At 41.9% G+C, this 26,019-nt stretch overlaps 1 protein-coding gene and 1 non-coding gene across 2 annotated transcripts in view; both read left to right on the top strand.

The window, feature by feature from the left end:
* The window catches only part of IQCJ (IQ motif containing J), a 61,879-nt gene extending 43,503 nt beyond the window's left edge, over nucleotides 1-18,376 (top strand). Inside the window, 4 exon segments of the mRNA XM_052645443.1 lie at nucleotides 2,278-2,358; nucleotides 15,832-15,967; nucleotides 18,262-18,336; nucleotides 18,338-18,376. Coding sequence (XP_052501403.1) covers nucleotides 2,278-2,358; nucleotides 15,832-15,967; nucleotides 18,262-18,336; nucleotides 18,338-18,376 — 331 coding nt within the window.
* Nucleotides 18,377-21,703: 3,327 nt separating this feature from the next.
* Nucleotides 21,704-21,775, top strand: TRNAC-ACA (transfer RNA cysteine (anticodon ACA)). Its single transcript has one exon. It is a non-coding gene; the product is annotated as a tRNA-Cys (tRNA).
* Nucleotides 21,776-26,019: the final 4,244 nt, after the last annotated feature.

Here is a 26,019-nt window from a genome sequence, read left to right as displayed (position 1 = left end):
ACAAAATGTCATTCTTTTTATAGCAGAATAGTATTTCATGGTATGTCTATACCACATCTTCTTTATCCATTCATCTTTTGGTGGATACTTCAGTTACTTCCCTATCTTGGCTATTGTAAATAATGCTGTCATGAACATTGGGGCATGTGCAGCAGTATCTTTTTAAATTAGTGTTTTTGTTTCCTTTGGATTTTACTCCTTTATTTTAATATCTTCCTCATCAGCTGAGTTCAGTTGCTCAGTCGTGTCTATTTGTGACCCCATGGGCTGCAGCATGCCAGAGTTCCCTGTTCTTCGCCAATTCCCAGCGCTTGCTCAAACTCATGTCCATTGAGTTGGTGATGCCACCCAACCATCTCATCCTCTGTCGTCCCCTTCTCCTCCTGCCTTCAGTCTTTCCAAGCATCAGAGTCTTTTCCAATGAGTCAGTTCTTCGCATCAGGTGGCCAAAGTATTGGAGCTTCAACTTTAGCATCAGTCCTTCCAATGAATATTCAGGATTGATTTCCTTTAGGATTTCCTGGTTGGATCTCTTTGCAGTTCAAGGGACTCTCAAGAGTCTTCTCCAACATCACAGTTCAAAAGCATCGATTCTTTGACATTCAGCTTTCTTTATAGTCTAACTCTCACATCCATACATGACTACGGGAAAAACCATAGCTCTGACTATACAGACTTCATCAGTAAAGTAATGTCTCTGCTTTTAATATGTTGTCTAGGTTTGTCATAGCTCTTATTCCAAGGAGCTAGCATCTTTTAATTTCATGCCTGCAGTCACTATCTGCAGCGATTTTAGAATCTAACAAAATAAAGTCTGTCACTGTTTCCATTGTGCCCCCATCTATCTGCCATGAAGGGATGGGACCAGATGCCATGATCTTAGTTTTTTGAATGTTGAGTTTTAAGCCAGCTTTTTCATTCTCTTTCACTTTCATTGAGAGGTTCTTTAGCTCCTCTTCACTTTCTGCCGTAAGGTTGGTGTAATCTGTGTATCTGAGGTTACTGGTGTTTCTCCCAGCAATCTTGATTCCAGTGTGTGTTTTATCCAGCCCAGCATTTTTCATGATGTACTCTGCATATAAGTTAAATAAGCAGGTTGACAATATACAGCCTTGAGTTGCTCCTTTCCCGATTGGAACCATGTCCACTTGTAACTGTTGATTCTTGACCTGCATACATATTTCTCAGGAGGCAGATAAGGTGGTCTGGTATTCCCATCTCTTGAAGAATTTTCCGCAGTTTGTTATGATCCACATAGCAAAGGCTTTAGTGTGGTCAATGAAGCAAAGTAGATTTTTTTTTTATTTTCTTGCTTTTTCTATGACCCAGTGAATGTTGGCAATTTGATCTCTTATTCCTCTGCTTTTTCTAAATCCAATTTGAACATTTGGATGTTCTCCATTCATGTACTGTTGAAGCCTCACTTGGAGAATTTTGAGCATTACTTTGCTAGCGTGTGAGATGAGTACAATTGTTTGGTAGTTTGAGCATTCTTTGGCATTGCCTTTCTTTGGGATTGGAATGAAAACTGACCTTTTCCAGTCCTGTGACCACTGCTGAGTTTTCCAAATTTGCTGGCCTGTTGAGTGCAACACTTTAACAGCATCATCTTTTAGGATCTTCCTCATAGGTATTACCTTTACATGTTAATTTACTAATCCCTGTCCATTCTTCAAGACCCAGCATAGCTGCTATAGTCTTCCTTGGCCATTGTAGCACCCAGTTGTTGTCTTAGGTTCATAGGAGCAATGGCATATATTCACAGTTCCTCCATCTTTATCCAGGGCTGACTGATGCTTTGTTCATAGTGGGAGCCCTGAAAAAGCTTACAGAATGAAAGGAGAAAAGGTTCAGTGGTGGTGACACCATTGGGAACGAATGAGACTCTCTCTGTAACTTACTAGTTAGACAATACCATGGGATTTGTAATATTCTACTCATGGCTTTTATTCTTCTGAAACAGTTTAATATTCTGCCTTTGTCTTTGTGTAAAGTAAATGATTTACATGCCTTAGATATGAATGTTGAGTTAAGTCGTAGAAATAAAAAGAAAAGCAATGTTAAAAGGCAAAACCACGTTTTCTTTCTATGGTATGATTATTTATCTATTATCCATCAATAAGAATTTTTAGGACTGTATTAATAAAATGAACAAAAGTGTATATGTACTTGCTTTGTCAATTACATATGTCAATTACAGTGTCAATTTGGCACTTTTATTGATGTAAATGACAGCTTTATGGATTCATTTATATTGAGGATTATTTCTGTTTGTAGTCACCAACTGGCCATGGATGTGGAGAATAACATCCAAAAGTGTCACCTCAATCTACAGCCCTTGGACTCAAAGGTGAAAATGTAAGTTATTTTAAAGTTCACATTAAAATTTTTGTGTTTTTACAGTTCTTACTCTATTAATCTCTGAACTATTCTGGAGTTCATGGGTATAAGAATCACACATTTATTCACATTTATATTTATATATTACACAGTATTTCTTCCCAGTTGTAAGTAGCAACAAAGCTGTTTTGAGCACACAGTACCATCGATGGATAACGTAGGGAAGTATTTGATGATCATCACTTTGTTTCTTGGTTTTTCCCTTTCAGGCAAAGTAACATTCTTCAAATCTCACTAGTATTTTTCACTGCCTTTCTTCTTAGTAACTTGATTTATTCCACCTTAGACCATGTCTTTTACACACACACATGCACACTCTTTCCACCCTCTTCCTTCTGTTTCCAGTCCAGCTCTTGTCCAGTTATTTTGAGAAAAAAATCCTTTCCTTTCTTTGTCACTTCTTGTCCTTTCCTTTCTTACTCTCTCTTAATATGGCTTAATGAGATTCTCCTTCTCCCACTGCAAATGACTAAAGCATAAACATACTGCTATATACACCTCAGTATTAACAAAAATAAAACTAATGAGATCCAAAGACAGACAGGCTGTATTCTAGAACAAAATAACAACCTTCTAAATGAGTGTCGAAGGACTGATGCTTTTGAACTATGGTGTTGGAGAAGACTCTTGAGAGTTCCTTGGACTGCAAAGAGATTCAACCAGTCCACTCTGATGCTGGGAGGGATTGGGGGCAGGAGGAAAAGGGGACGACAGAGGATGAGATGGCTGGATGGCATTACGGACTTGATGGATGTGAGTCTGAGTGAACTCCGGGAGTTAATGATGGACAGGGAGGCCTGGCGTGCTGCGGTTCATGGGGTCGCAAAGAGTCGGACACGACTGAGCGACTGAACTGAACTGAAAACTTTATTAAGAAAGGACCCATCAGAGTCACTTTGGTTGGCTGGTTGGTTTAGTCACTAAGTCGTGTCCGACTCTTGTGACCCCATGGACTGTAGCCTGCCAGGCTGCTCTGTCCATGGGACTCTGTAAGCGAGAATACTGGGTTGCCATTTCCTTCTCCAAATAGTCACTTTAGAAGCAATTTTAAACTGCTTATGTTTGTACTCTGTGATCCTTTCCCATTCAGATTTTTTCTTTGGGGATAAGTTATGAGCCTTACCGTGAGTGTATATAATCTTTCTCTCTCTCTCCCCCTCTCCCTCACCTTCCCTCCCTCCTTCCCTCTCTCTCTCTCCTTCTCTCCCTCTCTCTCTCTCTCTCTCTCTCTCTCTCTCTCTCTCACACACACCCACACACCCACACACAGCTTACCACTCTGAAAAGCATGTATCTGGAGAATCTGAACATGTCTGTTCTTGGTCAGGAACACTGATCATTTGCAAAAAGCCCAAAGAGGAATCTTTTAGGAAAGAAGTCACCTTGAAGAGGGGAGCATTGAGGTGTACAACTTTGAAAAAGTAAGCCATTGCTGAATGTAGGAATTGAAACAGAAATGATGCAGATATATAATATCCTGCTGGATAAAAGCAAATATGAATATACACCCCTATAAATCTACATTAACCTTGCTTATCAGTAAAAAGCTTGCCTCTGGGTGAGCACACAGGGCTGCCTCTCAAGGTAAAGTTCAGATGTGGCTTCTCAACCAGTCAGGCCCTCTGCTAAGGAGCTGTGTGTCACACTTACTAAGGAAATAATGAATCAGGCTACCAAATCGTTTTATGTAAGCTGTATGTCAGCCTCATTCCACAAGATGTTAGTTTCCAAACATAGGTTGCTTTATTGCTAGGAATTTTCTCATTAAGATAACGTCCTGTTAACTGAAAAAGCACTGGAAAGGAAGTTTGGCTGTGTGAAAAATTAAAGTGATTAATTTGTATGCTGAAATGAAGTTAAGAAACCTCCCTGGTCTTTTTTAGTTTTCATCTTCTCCAATCTGTAGAGACAGAGGGGCAGGTGCCAGAGAGAGGAGCAGGCAAAGAAAAAAAAGAATCTCTGTGCCTAAGAGCCTAGTAGCTCCGAGAATCTGGGATTTTATGTGTAGCTGGCATGATGGAGGAGTCTCAGCTCAGTGAGGTGCAAACAGAATGGTTTTATCTCTTCTAATAACTCTGAACCCCATTTCCACTCAGTGGAGGGGGATGAGGGAGAGAAAACTTAATCTTACCCAATAATGGAATTTGAGTCCCATCGGAGAATTGACTCCAGTTCAGTGACTCTTGTCTAATCTGGTTATTAAATTCTTAACTCTCATGACAGTTTGAACACCTCCCCTCTACATGCATTATATCTTCCCTACAGCTGTGCAGCCAGCTCCCTTCCCTTCCCTCTCCTCTTTCACTTTCTCTGTCTCCCCTCCTTCCTCCTCCCCTCCTGGTGTCACCTCTCCTACCTTCTGAGTGCTAAGCACCAAGGCTGCTCCAGGTTTCCTGTTAATGGTGAGCTTTCACACCCTAGGCAGTTCCTTCGTTAAAAGAGTTGGGACTCTGTGGGAAGGGTTGCTGGCTCTCCCCTGAGCCCCCACCAGCGGTGTGGGTTGCACCCCTCATTGTGTCTCTTGCTTTGCTGATGGTCTTCCCCAGGCTGACCTTGGCATTCTCAACAAGGAATATCTTGGCATACACCCATTCCTGCTTCTCAAGGGACCTTTAGACCTACAGAGCCTTGGATATGAAAGGTGGGGTTTTATTCCATGTTCCAGAGTTACTGTCAAACTTCACAGGCTTTCTGTTATGGTCTTCTGTCTTCTCTTGGTGGGAACCAGCTGGAAACCTATCTTTCCCAGGTAGAAGGGGTATGGGGAGAAGGAGAAGCTGGGGTTACTACATCATAACATTTGCTTTCCTGTAGACTCTTCAATCCCCTCCCTGATGAGGCGAGAGAAGTAGGTTCCAGTGAAGGATTTCTGGACAGTCCAGCTCCTGCAAGCCCCGAGATGGGATGTACTCTGGCAGGCCAGTCTCTGGTGGGGGTCAGCAGGAGCAGGAAAGGATCTCAGTCATTCCCTCACACTCAGGACAACATTAAAAGGAGGCAGTTTGATAAGAGCACCTCCCTGGTGATTCAGTTGGTAAAGAATCTGCCAGCAACGCAGGAGACCCAGGTTCAATCCCTGAATGGGGAAGATCCCCTGGAGAAGGAAATGGCAACACACTCCAGTGTTCTTGCCTGGAGAATCCCATGGACAGAGGAACCTGGCAAGCTACAGTCCATGGGGTAACAAAGGATTAGACATGACTTAGAGACTTAGTCCTTAGTCAGGAAAGTACACCACAGATCTCGTCAGGGGCCTTGAAGAAAAAGAGAAAAGTCTAGACTCTTGTTCATTTAATTAATAGTACTTTGGGGGAACCTTGCTTTGCTAGGAGGTTTAGTGAAATGATTCCCTGGTGGCTCAGATGGTAAAGCATCTGCCTGCAATGTGGGAGACCTGGGTTCGCTCCCCAGGTCGGGAAGATCCCCTGGAGAAGGAAATGGCAACCCACTCCAGTACCCTTGCCTAGAAAATGGATGGAGGACCTCCATGGATGGAGGACCCTGGTGGGCTACAGTCCATGGGGTCGCAAAGAGTCGGACACGACTGAGCGACTTCACTTCACTTAGAGACTAAACCACCACAACCAGAAGGTGGCAATGCAAAGTATTTGCCACCTGGAAGGAATTAGAGGCCTGTGGGGGAAAGAACAAGTGTGTTAAGAGTGGAATTTAGAGGAAATATCAGGAAGAGCAAATCCCCTGGCTCAAGAATGCTGCCGCTAAGAGGTTATTTTGTGTTTTAGACTCGGAGGATCAAAGAACTGCATCAAAAGGGCGAAAGCAATCAGGATTGCACAGCTATTAATAAAAAGTCACTTTGGGGAGGTGAAAGGCAGGAAGATCAAGCAAAGGAAAGCCTCTTAAGTCTGAAAACTTAGTAAAAGCAAAAGTAATAGTGAAAGCACCATGACAAATGCTCCCATGCAGCCCTAAGACAGAAAGTATTCTTTAAACAATTTTGTTTAAATTGAAGTATATTTGCTTTACAATATTATGTTGGTTTCTGCCATACATCAACATGAATCAGCCATAGGTAGACATATGTCCCCTCCCACCTCCCACCCTATCCCATCCCTCTAGGTTGTCACAGAGCACAAGGTTTGAGCTAGGGCCAAGGCTGCCCAAGGGTCTGGGAATGAGTGCACACAGCAGAGAAGTGCAGGTTTTAGCAGGGAGGCCTGGCTGCAGAGGAAGGGAATGGACCCTCCAAACCCCTTCAAATCCCTGCCCTTCACATCAGGGTCACTCCTTGCATGTTGCAACGAGACCTAAAGTGCATCTTCTGAACACAGGCCATCATTTAAAAATTGTTTATTAACTCTGTGTGGTCTGTCTCTTTATGTTTTTAACAATATGTTTATTTTGTGATGGAATAACATAACGATCTATCAAATACAAATCATCTTGTAAAAGTCTTCTCATTAAATATGTTCAATTCCTCTCCTTACTTGTTATTAGTATATTTTATTTAGTGATGAAATAACATTTCGACTCTAAAAGGGAGAGAGACAGAGACAGACAGACATAGTCTTGAGAAGGAAGACAGTTCCCCAAATAAAGTCAAACTCGAATCTCAGTAAAACCTGAAGTGCCTTTGTTTGAAAGTACTACCTATCAATTTTTGTCAAAAGATTCATTAAAAGAAGCCATGAGGGATGAGAGGTTGAGAGAGCAGACTTTGAAGCTAGAGCACCCTAGGTTCAAATACAGCCCTGCTCCTTGTCTGCTGAGTGACCTTGGGAGCATTGCTTATCTCTCTGGGCCTTCATTGCATTCTTCTATAAAATGAGAATACAAACCATATCTTAAAGAATCATAGTAAGCTTTCAATGAGAAAATCTAAGAAAAACATTTACTCTAGTGTGTCTTCCCCATGCAACTGTACCTTTTCTAAACATATTTTTATATCAAATTGGGCTAATAAAATATTTCCTGTAAAGATCCTCAGAAATCCAGTATATCATATGCTGCAGCCCACTAGACTCCTCTGTCCATAGGATTCTCCCAGCAAGAATACTGGAGCAGGTTGTCATTTCCTCTTCTAGGGGATTTCCTGTCCCAGTGATAGAATTTGAACCTCTTGAATTGGCAGGCAGTTTCTTTACCATTAAGCCACCAGGGAAGCCCTTATGATTTGCACCTATTACTTAAAAATATTTGAAAGTGTCTGGTTTTCTTAAGTAATTATCGTGATTTATCTGGAACCTCTATTTGTCAAATTTGGGGCTAAGTGACTTAAATATAAATACCATATCTTTGACTCCTTGCAAGAATTATGAAGACATTGTTGTTGTTCCCATTTTGTGCATCAGCAAAGTGCAGGCCTGAAAGTTTAGTACTTTTCCCAAGGCCACAGCTAATAAGAAGTAAAACTGAGCAAGAACCTACATCACTCTAATCTGCTTGCAATGCAGGAGATCCAAGATCAATCCTTGAGTTGAGAAGATCCCCTGGAGCAGGGCATGGCAACCCACTCCAGTGTTCTTGCCTAGAGAATCCCATGGACAGAGGAGCCTGGAGGGCTACAGTCCCTAAGGCTCGCAAAGAGTCAGACATGACTGAGTGACTAAGCATGTGCAAACACGTTTAGTTTCTGGGAGGTTCTGCTTCAAAACATCAACACGCAGAGATCGTGAACTATGTCCTCCCACAGACACACTGAATCTACAACTACGAATGGAACAATTCCCTCTGGGCGGGGGGTGGGGGGGTGGGGAATTAAAAACTGGTGGAGTGACCCCTTCACATTGGGCAGACAAGAGGAAAACCACATCAAAGTGGATAGGAAAGGCTGAGACACAATCTCTCCATGAAACGCTGGTGTGATGACTCCTATTTGGGAGTGCACTCAAAACCTTGCGCTTCTCTCTGAGGAGACAAAGAGCTATACTCTGCATTGAACACCCCAACTTTCATGACTGGCCCCTGAGAGATGAGTCCCGAAAGCGTTTGGCTTTGAAGACTGTTTAGCTCATGCTCACGAGATCTTAGAGGTTATGGTGAACTGAGGAACCTCTGTTAAAGAGCCTGCATGCAGATTTACCCACTCTAGGGCTCAGCACAGAAGCATCCTTTAAAAAAGTGCCCAGACTTCACGTCAAAGAAACTCATTTGCTGATTTGAAAGCTGGTCAGCCCCAGCACACGGGCGCCCTTTTATAGCAGAGGAGTAGGATATGGACCACAACCAGTGGAGAAAGTGTTCTTACAAACAGTTACCACTCCCTGGGCACAGCGAGAGGGAGCAGACCCAGGAGCTCAGTCTTGACGTGAAACAGGAGGCTTCTAATTAAGTGCACATCTAAGGGCTGACTGTAAACCTTTCCTGAGACACTGGGGGGTGGACACTATCTTCGAGCTGTCCCTCGGCCATACTCCAGAGCTTCAGCGTCTCTTGCAGAGGAGCTCTTGTGAGTGTCTGGGGCCCCAGTTTTTACATCTGGTGCCCTGGATATTGGGCTTCCTTGGTGACTCAGTGGATAAAGAATCTACCCACAACGCAAAAGACTCAGGAGCCTCGGGTTTGATCCCTGGGTCAGGAAGATCCCCTGGAGGAGGGCATGGCAACCCACTCCAGTATTCTTGCCTGGAGAATTCCATGGACAGAGGAGTCTGGTGTGCTACAGTCTTTGGGGTCCCAAAATAGTTGGACACGGCTGAAGCAATTGAGTATGCACGCCCTCGTTATTGTGACTGCCACCCCGGGAATGTTACCCCTTGATCCCTTCCTGGCTCTGGAGGCCAGCAGGGCTTGTGCTTATGGTCCCACAAGACTGTGTATATTTATACTTTTTTTTGAAAGCTGCTTCCTGAAGGTATAGCTTCCAATGAGTCCAAATCTAGGTGCTGACTGAGATCCTCCCCTTTGTGGCACTCACTGGTCTGTGTGTGCGTACTCAATTGTTCAGGCATGTCTGATTCTCCGCAACCCCATGGACTGTAGTCCTCCAGGCTCCTCTGTCCATAGGAGTTTCCAGGCAAGAATCCTGGAGTGGGTTGCCATTTCCTCCTCAAGGGGATCTTCCTGACCCAGGGACTGAACCCACGTCTCTTGTGTGGGCACACCCTTAGCTACTGGGAGTTATTAAAAATGAAATGGGTTGTTTGGATAAGCAGAAGCTTGAGAGACAGTCAAGAGCGGGGGCAAGGTTGAATGATAAGTTTTATTTCCTACACAAGGCCAACCCTTCAAGACTGGGAGAGGGGGCTGTTTCATCTAATACATAGAAACTGGTAGTTGCAAGTAACAGAAACTCAACTCAAACTAAGTTGTATATTAAAAAAGAGATTTTTATTATATTACCTAATATAAACACCCAAGGGGCACAGTCACCAGGCATCTCTGTCTTCTGTAAGCTCTTTTCTCTTCATTTTCTCCCAGCATTGTAGCAAACTGGTCATGGATAGCTCCAGGTTACCAATCGCAAACCTCCAGGTGCAAGAGGGGGCTTCTCTTTCTGTAGCCTCTTGTTGCCTGGCTTGAGCCATGTGAGCTTCAATGAACCAATCTCTGTCCTCTGGGTGTTCAGTCTGGCACACAAGCTGCCCTCTACAGTGGAGGGGTGGGGTCTGCCTCATCCATAGCTCATTGGTTGAAGGTTGGTGGGTCCCCGTGGAGAAATGGGTGCTGGAACCAAGAGAAGGAGAACGTTGGGCAGGCAAAACCTACCACTACGGTAATAATAATATTAGTGGAGCCTTCCCCACAGCCCACATGTGGTAGGACTGAGTGGGAGAATGCATGCAAAAGGAGCTGTAGAAAATCAATTGTTTCAGAAGATACTTAGACTTGTGTTTTCTTTGATGGTGCCCTCTTTTCTTATCCTCAAATTCCACTTACTTTGGGTAATAAAGTATTTTTAAAATTATTTAGTAAGTTTCACACAAGAATCCAGATTTCTGGCTGCCTTGGAAAAGTTGAAGGTCTGGTAACTACAGACTGTGCCTTGATGGAGGATTCCCCCTCACAACGGGCAGGTATTGCCCAGTCTTGCCCCCACCCGACCCTGTCGACATTGGGATCCTCTTCCTGTATTCATAACCTCATGCTCTGCCGTCTTTTCTGGGATCCTCCTGCATCCTGCCTGGTACCTTCACTTCCATGCCTTTGTCCAAGGTCTTTTCCTCTTCCTCCCTAGCAGTCTAAATCCCATCCATCCTTGAAAACTAATTGAAAACAAGGACACCGTCAAACCTCCTCTAAGCATCCCAACTCTCAGAGTGTTCTCTTCTGCTCTTCTCTGTAAGGACATCCAGAGATGACCAGAGCTGCCCAGGCTGTGAGTCCCCAAGTAGCTGTGAGTGTGGGAGAGAAGCACCCGCCCTGTGAAACTGACAAAGAAAGGGTAGAGGCAGATGATTATGCCATCCCTGAGACAAGGGAAGATAAATTGGAATTGAGCTGGCAAAGAAATTGAAACATGTATTTATCATCTCTTTTGAAGTAAATTTCTGTACTTTATTTATAATTCAACATATGGGAACACACAGAGAGTACTCCCTCTCTGCAACCAGCTTTTAAAGCATTGTATTGATGGTATTGCTTAGTTTCAGAAGTAAAAATGTCAAGGTGGTTGGTGTTCAGGGTTTCTACTGCAGCTGTAAAGGAGACTTGTGAGTAGGAATTGTCATAAAGCTGGAATAAGAGAGTGAAAGTCATTCCCTTTGACCGAGGGACAAATGCCTCTGCATTTTGTTTTAATTCTCTCCTACAGTAAAATAACATTTAGAGATGGTATTCTGAGGCCTAATATTAGACTAATTTAATCTATGAACATCATATCAGTGCAAAGAGGGTTAAGTGTATGATGCAAATACTTTTCTATGATTCAGAGAGTAATAATAGCAAAGCTCTACCATTCAAAAGAAATAGTGTAGAAATAGTGTAGCAATTTAGAATAGTAGCCTAGAGTGATGTGACTGGCCTTTCATTTTTAACCCCTAAATTTAAAGAAAAAAGAACAAAATCTAATATGCTTTTGACTAAGTAAAACTGTTTTTGTATATGTAGACAAGGATAATAAGGTAAATATTCAAAAATTGAAATAGCTTTTTAATTGAGGAAGTGAGTGGACTTATATCAATAGATATTTTAATGCCTATTTTAAAGGTATTTGTATATATGTGATTCTGATGCTGGGAAAGATTGAGGGCAGGAATAGAAAGGGGCTACAGAGTTCCAAAGAGGAGCAAGGAGAGATAGGAAAGTCTTCCACAGTGATCAATGCAAGGAAATAGAGGAAAGCAACAGAATGGGAAAGACTAGAGATTTCTTCAAGAAAATTAGAGATACCGAGAGAACATTTCATGCAAAGATGGGCTTGATAAAGGACAGAAATGGTATGGACCTAACAGAGGCAGAAGATACTAAGAAGAGGTGGCAAGAATACACAGAAGAACTATACAAAAAAGATATTCATGACCCAGATAACCTCGATGGTGTGATCACTCACCTAGAGCCAGACATCCTGGAATGTGAAGTCAAGCGGGCCTTAGAAAGCATCACTATGAACAAAGCTAGTGGAGGTGATGGAATTCCAGTTGAGCTATTTCAAATCCTGAAAGATGATGCTGTGAAAGTGTTGCACTCAATATGCCAGCAAATTTGGAAAACTCAGCAGTGGCCACAGGACTGGAAAAGGTCAGTTTTCATTCCAATCCCAAAGAAAGGCAATGCCAAAGAATGCTCACTACCACACAATTGCACTCATCTCACATGCTAGTAAAGTAATGCTCATAATTCTCCAAGCCAGGCCTCGGCAGTACTTGAACCGTGAACTTCCAGATGTTCAAGCTGGTTTTAGAAATGGCAGAGGGACCAAAGATCAAATTGCCAACATCCGCTAGATCATGGAAAAAGCAAGAGAGTTCCAGAGAAACATCAATTTCTGCTTTATTGACTATGCCAAAGCCTTTGACTGTGTAGATCACAATAAACTGTGGAAAATTATGAGAGATGGGAATACCAGACCATCTGACCTACCTCTTGATAAACCTGTATGCAGGTCAGGAAGCAACAGTTAGAAGTGGACATGGAACAACAGACTGGTTCCAAATAGGAAAAGGAGTACGTCAAGGCTGTACATTGTCACCCTGCTTATTTAACTTATATGCAGGGTACATCATGGGAAATGCTGGGCTGGAAGAAACACAAGCTGGAATCAAGATTGCCGGGAGAAATATCAATAACCTCAGATATGCAAATGATACAACCTTTATGGCAGAAAGTGAAGAGGAACTAAAGAGCCTCTTGATGAAAGTGAAAGAGGAGAGTAAAAAAGTTGGCTTAAAGCTCAACATTCAGAAAATTAAGATCATGGCATCTGGTCCCATCATTTCATGGCAAATAGATGGGGAAACAGTGGAAACAGTAGCTGACTTTATTTTGGGGGCTCCAGAATCACTGCAGATGATGATTGCATCCGTGAAATTAAAAGATGCTTACTCCTTGGAAGGAAAGTTATGACCTAACTAGATAGCATATTAAAAAGCAGAGACATTACTTTGCCAACAAAGGTCCATCTAGTCAAGGCTATGGTTTTTCCTGTGGTCATGTATGGATGTGAGAGTTGGACTGTGAAGAAGGCTGAGCGCTGAAGAATTGATGCTTTTGAACTGTGGTGTTGGAGAAGACTCTGAGAGTCCCTTGGACTGCAAGGAGATCCAACCAGTCCATCCTAAAGGAGATCAGTCCTGGGTGTTCATTGGAAGGACTGATGTTGAAGCTGAAACTCCAATACTTTGGCCACCTCATGTGAAGAGTTGACTCATTGGAAAAGACTCTGATGCTGGGAGGGATTGGGGGCAGGAGGAGAAGGGGACAACAGAGGATTAGATGGTTGGATCGCTTCACAGACTTGATGGACATGAGTCTGGGTAAACTCTGGGAGTTGGTGATGGACAGGGAGGCCTGGTGTGCTGCCATTCATGGGGTCGCAAAGAGTGGGATTCGACTGAGCAACAGAACTGAACTGAACTGAACAGAGGATGAAATGGTTGGATGGCATCCCCGATTCATTGGACGTTAGTTTGAGCAAACTCTGGGAAATATTGAAGGACAGGGAAACCTGGTGCTCTGCAGTCCATGGGGTCACAAAGAGTTGGATACTAACTAGAGAATAAACAACAAACAACAAATGTCACATTTTATCAATTAAGAAAAGAAGATTATATTCTTCCACTTGGAAGGGAAAAATACTCTCTTCTTAATCTTTGACTTAAGGAAAACTGGTATGTCATTTTTCAGATCCCATAACTACAAGGGAGAAGAGAATGCTTTAAATTCTTTGCAGATCTCACCTGGATTTTTGTCCAGCGTTGTTTTGTTTTTTTTTTGAAGGTGTCATGCTGCCCCCTGCTGTTCATCAAGCTAAAATGTAACTTCTCAAAGTGAAAGTCGCTCAGTCTTGTCGGACTCTTTGCGACTCCGGAGACTATACAGTCCATGGAATTCTCCAGGCCTGAATACTGGAGTGGGTAGCCTTTGCCTTCTCCAGGGGATCTTCCCAACCCAGGGACTGAACCCAGGTCTCCCGCATTGCAGGTGGATTCTTTACCAGCTGAGCCACAAGGGAAGCCCAACTTCTCAAAAGGCTACAATATTTTCTTTCTATATTTTCTGAATAACCAAGGCAATTAAAAAATGGGGCTTGGAGAGAGGAATACTTCATAGTCCTATAAACGTATGGGTATCCTATGGGTTGTCAGTATTCTCTATTTTTTAAGTTACTTTTTAAAAATCACATACTTTTAAGTCCTTGATGGGCAGGTTTACAAGCTGTAGGTGTCCTAAGGCGGCAGAACTTCTCAGCAGCGCTCTGGCATTTGCCCAACGCTTCAAGCACTTTGGAAGACATGGAAATTAGCTGCCAAAAGTTTGATACTCCCTTAGTAAAATGAAATCCAGAAGAAACAATGGGATTACCACACTCAGCCACCCTTACAGGACCCTCTTAATCTTACAGGAGTCTCTCTGAGATCCTGTTTAAAATTTTAAACCAAAGGAAAATAAATAAATAAGGGTACATTTTGAGAAAACATTAAATAAGAAAACAGTGACTATCTATGACCCAAGTCAAGAAGCTCCTGGCCTCCAAGTAAGGGCCCCAGAAGCTGAAGTTTCATAGTTTCAGGGAAAATTGGCCTCTGATCCCAAGGTTGTTTCACTGTAGCTTCTGGACTTTTCTTTGAACATTATAACTCACAAAGCCTTAATAAATTAGGGAACACATACCAGTGTTTATGTGTTCTGTATGTCCCCTGATTGTTGAGAATGGACAGTCTCTGAACCATTCTAGCCAAATGAAAACAAATGTTGTTTATACAAAAACACCTTCAGTGACTTGGGTTGTATGTGGAAGAATTGAAAAAGATTGAATGCTTCCAGGAGTTGAGAAGAGATCATGAGTGAATCAGCGCAGCCATTTAAAACTATTTTCAAAAGCTGAATCCTGACAATTGGTGTTCATGTCTAGCAGCTCCCAGGAGAAAATAGATTCAGTTCCCTGGTCACATGTGAAAATCTAGATATTAACCTCTTCAAAGATTAGAAGCTAGTCCAAATGGAGAAATTCGCTTAGCTCTCATGAAGAAGTGAAGTGAAGTGAAGTCACTCAGTCGTGTCCTAGTCTTTGCGACACCATGGACTGTAGCCTACCAGGCTCCTCCCTCCAGGGGATTTTCCAGGCAAAAATGAAGAAGAGGTTTCTGTTATTCGGATCAGAAGATGACTCTTTTGAGAGTTACTAAACATAGGACATAAAAAACTTCCTTGGGTAAAATCTCAAGAAGCCACCTAACCATGAGTTAATTTTCTGAATAGTATATAACAGTTCAAATATTTCTGTCTTCTCTGTCCACGTCTTTGTTTATTCATCATACATTACTGGTTTCCTTCCACAGTATGTAAAATCCATGACCGCAGGGCACTTGCCTTCCTTGTCCCAGAGAAGAGCCAATGCATTTGGTCACATAGACTATACCATCTAACATCATGGAACACCCCTCACCTTGAAGTCTGTGTGAATGGCCCCCTAGGGCTGTGCTGTCTCCTCTATCCAGAGCCAAGTGCTGACCCTGGCACAGAACAGTTCTTCAACAATAATTTATTATTCTCACTTGAAAACGTGGTGAGAAACTGAAAGGTTTTTTGTCCCATAAGTCAAAGCATGTACATTCACATGTGCAAACTGATTGCACTTTGACAGATGACTTTTTCTGACTAAGTTGTTTCTTGTAGACTGGTTTAGTTCAGGTAAGCTTGTGAAGGTCAAACCAGTAACACAGACAGCCTGGGCCTTCCGACTTTCCATGTCACGTTCTCTGTGCTTCAGGTTCCTGGTCAAAGTCAGTTCCTTCGGACTCCTCGTGCTTGTCAGAGGCTGAGTCTGTGACTGGAGTGACGGGGCCTGTGCTTTCTGTTTGTTTTTGGCAGCATTCAGCGAGCGTGGCGTGAATACCTGCAGCGGCAGGAGCCCCTGGAGAAGCGGAGCCCATCCCCGCCCTCTGTGTCCTCGGACAAGCTGAGCAGCTCTGTCAGCATGAACACCTTCTCAGACGGCAGCACACCCGTGAGTGCACATTCCCTTCTCCTGACCTGGCTGGCCTCCAGCGCTTTGGTCTCCAGGGCTTTGGCTCCAAGAGAGGAATCTGGGGATGTGAGCAGGTGGCTTGTGATCTACAAGCTGCTTGTTTGCTGTGGTGAGGGTTTTGCCATCTCAAAGATGTGGGTCATGAAGGCAAAGCAAACTTTATCAAGGCTTAGGGAATTGACTGCATTTGAAATCAGTCTAAACTATTCATTTGTGTGTTGGCATTCCTCTGTTACTGAGAATATCTTTTTACTTTTCTTGATGATAGTGTGTTCCTTTTAATCTGCGCGGTTGGTAGCCTTTTGTGGCACAAATAGGATAGATTAGCTTGGTTACTAGGATTTTAAAGAGAGCTTTCATGAGAAGAATTGAAAGGGGTCTTGGAATCAGAGATTGCATCTTAAAGGCTTTCAGGGCCAGGTAAGTAACCCCTGTGACTGATGGGGACTGAGTTGTGACTGGCTCACCTAAAGGGACACCTCCCCCACCCCCTACACACACACACACACACACACACACACACACTTCCCCTGGCTCCTGGAAGTATGTTGCCAAGTGTTGCCAAAGATCATTTTCCTTCTTCAGAAGATTTTTAAATGTTGGCAACCAGTAAGAAAATTTTAAATGTAAATAGACCATGCCTATACACCACAATTTTCCGAAGTCCACTAGTTTAAGAACTCTGGAGTATAGGGTTGAGGAATGGAGGAATTTGAGGGAAGCCTCTGTTTAAAAAAAAACAAACACTAAATGTATAAGGAAATAAATGATCAGGCAATTGTAACACAGAGTTGTGTGGATTTAGCCATTGTGATCAGTTTCCATAGTCACTGGAGTACTGAAATAAGTTAGGAAGAGAAATGAACTATACAAGTGTATTGTTATTTTTTTAAAATCATCCTTGACTACTTTGTAATCAAGTTTATTTGGTTGTAAAAATGCTTCCCAACAGCCAAAATAATGCATTCACATTGGGATCAAGCAAAGGTAATTTGAAATGTTTTCAGATGATTGCATTGCATATTCTTTAATAAATGGCTTTATCTAGTTATGGATTCTAAAGAGAGAAGTAAGCTAAGTTTATGGCTGTGCAAATAACGGTGGCAGAAGATCTATTTTTAGCTGACATTAGAAATGGAATACGGTGAATCTGCACTTTTTAAAGACAGTTTTGGTAAGGGGCATGTGTTGTCTTAACTGGCCTCAGTGTCACTAGAGGGTGCTCATGAACCACTTTGGAAAATGTCTGCGTTTAGCAAAGTTTGTATTTAATTCTTGATTTGTCAGTGAAAAAGAATGTGAAAATTGAGTGTTTAGGATACCTTCACTGTGAATGTTAATAGAAGGTACAAAGTAAATGACTTTGAAGCCTTGATTTGAGTGATAGAAACTGAGTATGAGAAATCACTCTGCGCCTGAGTTAAAGGCTTGAGTTTACTACCACCTTTGTGCTTTCTCAGCCCTAATTCCAGACAATATCAACTGTCTAGAAATCCCTGATGGTTTTGGTATTGCTTTAGGATAGTTAGCCTTTTGGCTTATTGAAATTCTGGAAGAATCTATCTTTGCTTTATATTTATGCTGCTGCACTGCTTTGATTCTAGCACCTCAAGTGTTTTTGTGCCTAAAATGCATGTTCTTCCCCCTCGTTGGTCTATGTTTATGTCTATCTTTGCACAGCTTTGCTAATGGTTTTGCCTTATTTAATGTAGCCTAGACTCCAGGTGCCCTGAGTTTTCTTAGTGGCAGAGATTTTCCCTTTCTGGTGTGCCCAGCGATTTGGTTTCCCATAAGGTATGTCACACTGAATTGAGAGTGGCACCCTGCTCCACCACCATGTCATCATGCCTTAGCTCTGTGCCCGTGGACAAAGATGACTCTATTTCCTGTGTGGGAGTCTGGCTCACTCCTGACTGCCTACAAACACTGAAAATCAAAACAGACTTTCAAAAATCATTACTGGAATTAGCTTCAGAAAGCAAGCAGATACTGCCCAGAATTCTAATGTTGACTATGAGAACAACTTTGGTATTGATGATGGCAATGGTGTGACACTAAATACAGAATAAAACATGAAAATATAAGATGTTGGCACATTCCCAAGTCTCTCATTTGTCAGGCAGGTAAAATACCAAGGCCACAATTGTTTAAAACTTTATGCTTCATTATTTGGAACTGGTATAACTAAGGTTGTTTTATCTTCCATGATTACCCCTTTGCTGAGGCTTCATTCAAAAAGATTCATTCATTCGCACATCTTTTGTTGGTGACAGTCCCATGAAAAGAAAGTGACTTTGCTCTACCTTGACTGACCTGCCATACCCCCTGGGTTCATATATATTCTCAGGGGAGCCCCAGATAGGAAGACTTGGTTTTACCACCCTCTGATGAGTAGACCTCAAGTTTATGGATGGGATAAGGATGACCCCCAGCTCACCTTGGCTAAGCCTGTCATAAAGAGAAGAACTTTTTCAAATAATCAGTAAGTCCTTTGGAACTTCAGGGTTAGAAGCCTTTCGTCCAAGTCAAATTCTGTCAATGAGGTGTCTCCCTAGGGGCTTTCCCAGGCCCCTGTCTCCTGCGGGATCCTCTCAGCTTGCTGAACTGCAGTCCTCTTCATCTGTCACTGTTGCTGCCGAGACCATTGTCTGTCTTCCCCAGGCTGATCAGCTGCCTGTTCCCTTCTAAGCCTCTACTAACCTCTAACACAGCCTCAGTTGGAGGCCAGTCTGCCCTTGCCTAACCTGTGGGCCTTGCCAGCTGCTCACCCGCCCCATGCCTATAATGACTGCAATTACTGTTCATCCTAGCTGTCTGCTCTGGGCACGTGCTACATGGGAAGCCAGAAACCTGATCCAGGGGGGGTCCTTGTGCTGAGCTGAGAATGATGCTTTTGCATGCTCCTGTTCTCTTTAGGCCAAGCATGTAGTTAATACAGTTCTTAGAACGTTTCGGCTGTAAATTAAACAGCGACAGTAATGTTTCTGTATGAGCTCTCAAATTCATCATCTTAGTAAGAACTGAGCACTTGCTGTGTGCCAGGCACTTCACTAATGCTTTCTGTGGATTATGTCCTTTAATCGTCTCTATGACCACATAAAGGAGGTACTGTTATTATCTCCATTTTACAGATGATGAAAATGAGACTTTGAGAGATAACCAGCTTGCCTTGGGTTACTCACTGGGCTGGAGCCTCCGTGCTTTACTGTTCTACTATATTGCAGCACTTGAAAAATAAACCTTCATTTAGACATGGTCAAGCAGTGAAAGACACAATCATTGCATTAATGCACTTCTAGGACTGTTTTACAATTTAGTAGGTATAAACAGTGAATGAAATAATTGAAAAAAGAATGCTCATTTGATTTTATAAATTGCCTCATTCAATGCTCTTTGATTAAAACCTCAAACCTCAGCTGCTCAATGCCAAATTAAAGAGCAACAGGAGGGAAGATAATATTGTTATGTTAGCAATTTGCATATTAAGTGCCCTTTACCACAGTGTATCATGTGGTAATAGAAAAATTTGTTTTAGAAATAACAATTTTGAATAACAGCTGTTATTAAGAAAAGGAACTTGTGGGTATCAAAGTGAGAAGCAAAGAATAACATTTTTAACCATAAAAATATTAGTTATTGCATAGAGGACAACACTAGAAAATGCTTTGTGCTTTGTTTTTTTTTTTTTTTTTCTTAAGCAAATTCATGTGACCAAATACTTATTCTTTTAGTTCCCCGTTTTAAGAAATCTGTGATTTGTGCAATAGGATATCATGGAAAGAAACTATAGAATGGTACCTTGTAAAGCATTAGGTTTATACCTTTTTTACAAATCAATAGCATATCCCTGCATAAATACAAAAAAAAAGTTTCATTGTTTGAAGACATTCTGAGTCCTTTTTGTTTTGACAGGATTCCCTTTGCCTGGGCCGTCCTTCCTGGCCACACCCGCTTTCCCCTATTGGTTTCCATACTGTTACCGTCTGGCCTGTAGGGGGCAGTATGGATCAGGGAATAGAGCCCTGGTTTGGTAAGAGGACCTGAGGACCTGAGTTAAAATAGCAGTTCTGCCACTTCTTGTGAGTCTAAGGTTATCACTCGAGAGGTCCTTCTTCAAGGAGTTCCCTGGTGGTTCAGACAGTAAAGCATCTGCCTACAGTGCGGGAGACCTGGGTTCGATCCCTGAGTCAGGAAGATCCTCTGAAGAAGGAAATGGTAACCCAGTCCAGTACTCTTGCCTGGAAAATCCCATGGACGGAGGAGCGTAGTATGCTACAGTCCATGGGGATCGCAAAAAGTCAGACATGACTGAGCGACTTCACTTCACTTTGCTTCACTTCTTCAACTGCCAACTGGAAAGAAGAAATTTAGAGACAGAGATAGATTGTTATTGCTGTGAAGATTAAATGGCACTGCATATGCAAAACAGCACAGAGCCTGGGCCCTGAGGTCTCTCAGTAAATGTTAGTCAGTTCTGAGCCTACTCTTGAAAACAGTCCATGCCTTCACAACACCGTGGAGAACTTGTGAGGAGCACAGGTGACTTTTTAACCTTGATTCCCATTGAGGGAGCCGGGGCTGCGCGCAGCCTGCTTTCAATTCACCAGATGAATCCATGAGAATCAAATTGTGCCCAAGAGCATGTGTGTGTGTGTGTGTGTGTGTGTGTGTGTGTGTGTGTGTGTAGATATATATTTCATATGTTCAGGGTATATATGTGTACGTGTATAGGTTTTGAGATTGGAGCTGTACTTTAAAAAGTAATATATTATGCATTTATTTTAGTATTGATCCTTTAAAAACGAGTTTTCAATGCTCAAATTTGAAGTCAGGTGCAAGCACTTTTGCCTCTAAATGAGTTTCTTTTGATAAATCACACCCACATACTTAGTAAAAGAAAAATTTTGTTGTTCAGTCGCTCAGTTTTGTCCGACTCTTTGCGACCTCTGGACTGCAGCATGCCAGGCTTCCCTGTCCTGCACTATCTCCCAGAATTTGCTCAACTTCATGTGCAGTAAGTCGATGATGCCATCCAACCATCTCATCCTCTGTCTCCCCTTATCCCCCTGCCCGATTCTTTCCCAGCACCAGGGTCTTTTGCAGTGAGTCGGCTCTTTGCATCAGGGGGCCAAAGTATAAGAGCTTCAGCTTCAGCATCAGTCCTTCCAATGAATATTTAGGGTTGATTTTCTTTAGGATTGACTGGTTTGAAAAGAAAATCTAGATTATTCTACTCACTTCAGACCTGAGGAAAAACAAATGGGGGGCTCTGCAGCATGTTGGGGAGAACAGGGTTTCCTGGCCTCACCTCTCAGGCAGGCCAGTGCAGAAAGTGCCCTTCCAGCAGCTGCCCACAACCCCACAACCACCACCACCACGAGGCCCTACTTCATTCCTGGTCAGAAATTACAGTTCTTGTGATTCTTGAGCAGTTTCTGTAGTTCTTATAATTCTTGACCAGGTTCAGGAGCAGTGGTCTGGACCAGCTCAAGACCCTGATACCCCTAATTGTCCTGGTGAAAAGCTGTGGAGCCCTCATATTCATGGGGCTATTGGAATGGTCCTAGCTTTCGGCATAAGTGCTGGGTAGTCAATAACAGGCAGCCAGGTGACCCACCATACCTATATTAGTGTGCCTATATTAAATATGCTTAATTATCCTCAAGTTTTATTATCCTTTTTGACATTTACAACCTCTAGGCTTTAAATGTGACTTCCCTGGTGGCTCAGATGGTAAAGCATCTGCCTACAATGCAGGAGACCCAGGTTCAATCCCTGGGTCGGGAAGATCCATACATCAGGAAAAATCTAGTAACTAAAGGGAGAAAGTCTTCTTACAAAGTTGCACTTGTTTTAGGAGGAAACTCAGGCCCTGAAAGACTGGACTTCCAGTACAGTCTTGAGAGCTGTGACGTTATAGAGAATATAAGCCTTGTGCTACTTAATAATTTAATAACCTAGATTTTCCAGGTCAGGGACAACTTACAGTATTATGCTCAGCTGTTATAAATTTAGGTTCCATGAGTTCTAATGCTTCCGCACCCAAGTTCTATCTATATAGTCTTTCAGATCATGAAATAGCACAAATTTTTTGTCGATCTCTTTGTTTCAAATTTTGGTTCAGAGAATTTAGTCAGTTCAGTCACTCAGTCGTATCCGACTCTTTGTGACCCCATGAATCGCAGCACGCCAGGCCTCCCTGTCCATCACCAACTCCCAGAGTTCACCCAAACTCATGTGCATCAAGTCGGTGATGTTTTGTCCGACTCTTTGCAGCCTCTTGGACTGCAGCATGCCAGGCTTCCCTATCCCGCACTATCTCCCAGAATTTGCTCAACCTCATGTGCAGTAAGTTGATGATGCCATCTATCCATCTCATCCTCTGTCATCCCCTTCTCCTCCTGCCCCCAATCCCTCCCAGCATCAGGGTGTTTTCCAGTGAGTCAACTCTTTGCATGAGGTGGCCAAAGTATTGGAGTTTCAGCTTTAACATCAGTCCTTCCAATGAACACCCAGGACTGATCTCCTTTAGGATGGACTGGTTGGATCTCCTTGTACTCCAAGAGACTCTCAAGAGTCTTTTCCAACACCACAGTTCAAAAGCATCAATTCTTCAGTGCTCAGCTTTCTTCACAGTCCAACTCTCACATCCATACATGACCACTGGAAAAACCATAGCCTTGACTAGATGGAACTTTGTTGGCAAAGTAATGTCTCTGCTTTTGAATGTGCTATCTAGGTTGGTCATAACTTTCCTTCCAAGGAGTAAGCATCTTTTATCTGCAGTGATTTTGGAGCCCCCAAAAATAAAGTCAGCCACTGTTTCCCCATCTATTTCCCATGAAGTGATGGGACCAGAGGCCATGATCTTCGTTTTCTGAATGTTGAGCTTGAAGCCAACTTTTCCACTCTCCTCTTTCACTTTCATCAAGAGGCTTTTTAGCTCCTCTTCACTTTCTGCCATAAGAGTGGTGTCATCTGCATATCTGAGGTTATTGATATTTCTCCTGGCAATCTTGATTCCAGCTTGTGCTTCCTCCAGCCCAACGTTTCTCATGATGTACTCTGCATAGAAGTTAAACAAGCAGGGTGACAATATGCAGCCTTGACGTACTCCTCTTCCCACTTGGAACCAGTCTGTTGTTCCATGTCCAGTTCTAACTGTTTCTTCCTGACCTGCATATAGGTTTCTCAAGAGTAATCATATGTAAAAAGAGAAGACTTCTTGATATAGAAGTAAATACATTTTTCTCTTCTTCAAACTAGGGTCTTAGAGAACAAGTGTTTTCTTTTTCAAACTTTTAGAAATTATGTAATTTGTAACCATATATGACAGTGTGAATGAATAAAATAGAATTGTACAAAAATAATATGTTTCTATAAATTATTGAAGTATAGTTGGTTTACAATGTTGTATTAATTTCTACTGTGTAGCAAAGTGATTCAGTTATAAATATATAATTCATTTTCATATTCTTTTCCATTATGATTTGTATTGAATATAGTTCCCTGTGCTATACAATAGGACCTTGTTGTTTTTCCATCCTACATATAATAGTTTGCATCTGCTAACCCCAAACCCCCAATCCTTCACTTCACCACTCCCCCTCCCTTGGCAACCACAAGTCTCCATGTTTGTGCAGCTGTTCATATTTCATACATAAGTTCATTCATGTCATATTTTAGATTTCACGTAGAAGTGATACCATACTGCATTGGTCTTTCTCTTTCTGATTTAGTTAGTATGATAATCTCCAGGTTCATCCAAATGGCATTATTTCATTCTTTTCTATGGCTGAGTAATATTCCATTGTATATATGTACCACATGTTTTTTCCATTCATCTGTCAACAGACATTTAGGTGGTTTCCATATTTGGCTATTGTAAATAGTGCTGCTGTGAACATTGGTGTACAGGTATCTTTTTGAATTATGGTTTTCTCCTATATATTCCCAGAAATGGGATTTCAGGATCATGTGGCAACTCTACTTTTAGTTTTTTGAGGAACCTCCATACTGTTTTCCCTAGTGGCTGCACAAATTTACATTCCCACCAACAGTGTAGGAAGCTTCCCTTTTCTCCATGTCCTCTCCAGCACATAATAGTATCTGTATACCACAAACACTCTCTTCTTTATGTATTTGAATATTGGTTGGTAATACTGATTCCTTTTCCCAAATCACCCTTTTGACTTAATGATTTGTGGACATTTTTCTTGTTTGGTTTAAAGGTGAGCATGTTGTTTCAGTTTAAGGATTAAAAAATTATTTTAAGAACTGCTAACGTTGAACATTTCCTGAGTTCAGAATGATATGCAAAATTGACAATTCCTTATTTGATAACTGACTTATTCATCCATAGTAAAATCATAAATCCTTCTAAGCAGTCTAAAAGTTATTGACCTTGGGGTACAGATGCAAAAATCTAGGCATTAAGTACTTCATTTTACACAAAGAGAGTTGAAACAGAATTTGTTCTTTTTGAAGTTTACCTCAAGTCCAGTCTCAGCATTTGTCCTCATAAAGATCCTGTCCTTAATTCTACAGCTTAGGTGAGATAAAATGTTGAATCCCTAGTTTAGAACCAGATGCACCTTCTGTTACAAAACCTGTTTCATCATCGTAAATCAGCATTTTACTCTTTGGATGAGCATCGAGATGCTTTAGAATTCAAGGATAAATTGGATGTGGTGGAACTGGAGTGAGGTCTGTTAATGTATTCTTTTTTCCTGGATAGCTCACTGGACTAAGACTCTTTGAAAGTGAAAGTGAAATTGCTCGGTCATGTCTGACTTTGTGAGTCCATGGACTATAGCCTACCAGGCTCCCCCGTCCATGGGATTTTCCAGGCAAGAATACTGGAGTGGGTTGCCATTTCCTTCTCCAGGAGATCTTCTCGACCTAGGGATTGAACCCAGGTCTCCAGCATTGTAGGCAGACGCTTTGCCATCTGAGCTACCAGGGAAGTCACTCTTTAGGATATAGTTTTTGTAAATAAGACATCTTGAGGGGAAGGGGAGTCATTCACATCCTTAGGTTAAGTCTACAGCATTTGTTCACTCATTCAACAAATATTCGAGTGCCTACTGTGTGCTGGGCCTTTCCTAGCACTGGAGGCAAAAATGACCACCTAAATACACACAACTTCTGCCCTTGCATAATTTACATAATTCCCCAGTAGTGGTTGGCAATTCTTTTAACAGATGTACTGACAAATTAAAAGAGATCCTTAATAACATTTCAGTGATTAATTGTATAGATGGTTTAGGTACAAAAATCTGACTGCTAAAATATCTTCCAGAGCAGAATTTCCCAAAATGTAAAACCTGCAGTACTAGTCTCATAAGATATTGATAGATGCTAATTCTGTGAACGGTGAAATAAGTCAATTTATTTACTTCAGGACTTATTGGGGCCTTACTAATAAGCTAATACACATTTTGAATTTAAAGAAGGTAGTCATGTCTCCATGTTTCCCAAACTTCTTTGACCAGGAAACTCATTAAGAGTAACATTTTATTGGATTACTGATCCATGGAACACTACTAGAATCAAATTGAATCAAATTCTAAGAACTGGAGTTTCTAAGTGGCTCAATAATAATATAAATTGAATAGTGCATTTTGAAAACTTCCAATGAAACTTTTACACATGACATCTCCTATTTTTTTTTAAATAGGTCTCTATCAGAGAGCTATATGATGCAAAATTTACTCAATTGGTTCACATATAAAACTTATTACATTAGCTGGCTACAAAGACCAAGCCTAGTCAACAACATAGCAGTGTCAGGAGATGGGGTTTTAGGGAGTTAATAAATAACTCCTTTTCTGCCTTTAATTTGGAAACATAGTTTGAAAGGCAAGCGATTCAGGCAGAGGGATGTAGAAATCTGAGCTTTATTTCCTGTCAAAACTGGACTTTGAGAGTGTACTTAGGATTTGCAGCCATAGTGCTTTCTGCTACTAAACTTTGGCTTTAGGGAAACTTATCGATCCCAGGAAGCACTCAATACTGCCAACCTCACCCAC

This window comes from Budorcas taxicolor, chromosome 1 (assembly GCF_023091745.1).
Source record: "Budorcas taxicolor isolate Tak-1 chromosome 1, Takin1.1, whole genome shotgun sequence".
Classification (NCBI taxonomy): Eukaryota; Metazoa; Chordata; class Mammalia; order Artiodactyla; family Bovidae; genus Budorcas; species Budorcas taxicolor.
Note: the sequence above shows the minus strand (reverse complement) of the source record. Positions and strands in the feature narration are given on the sequence as shown.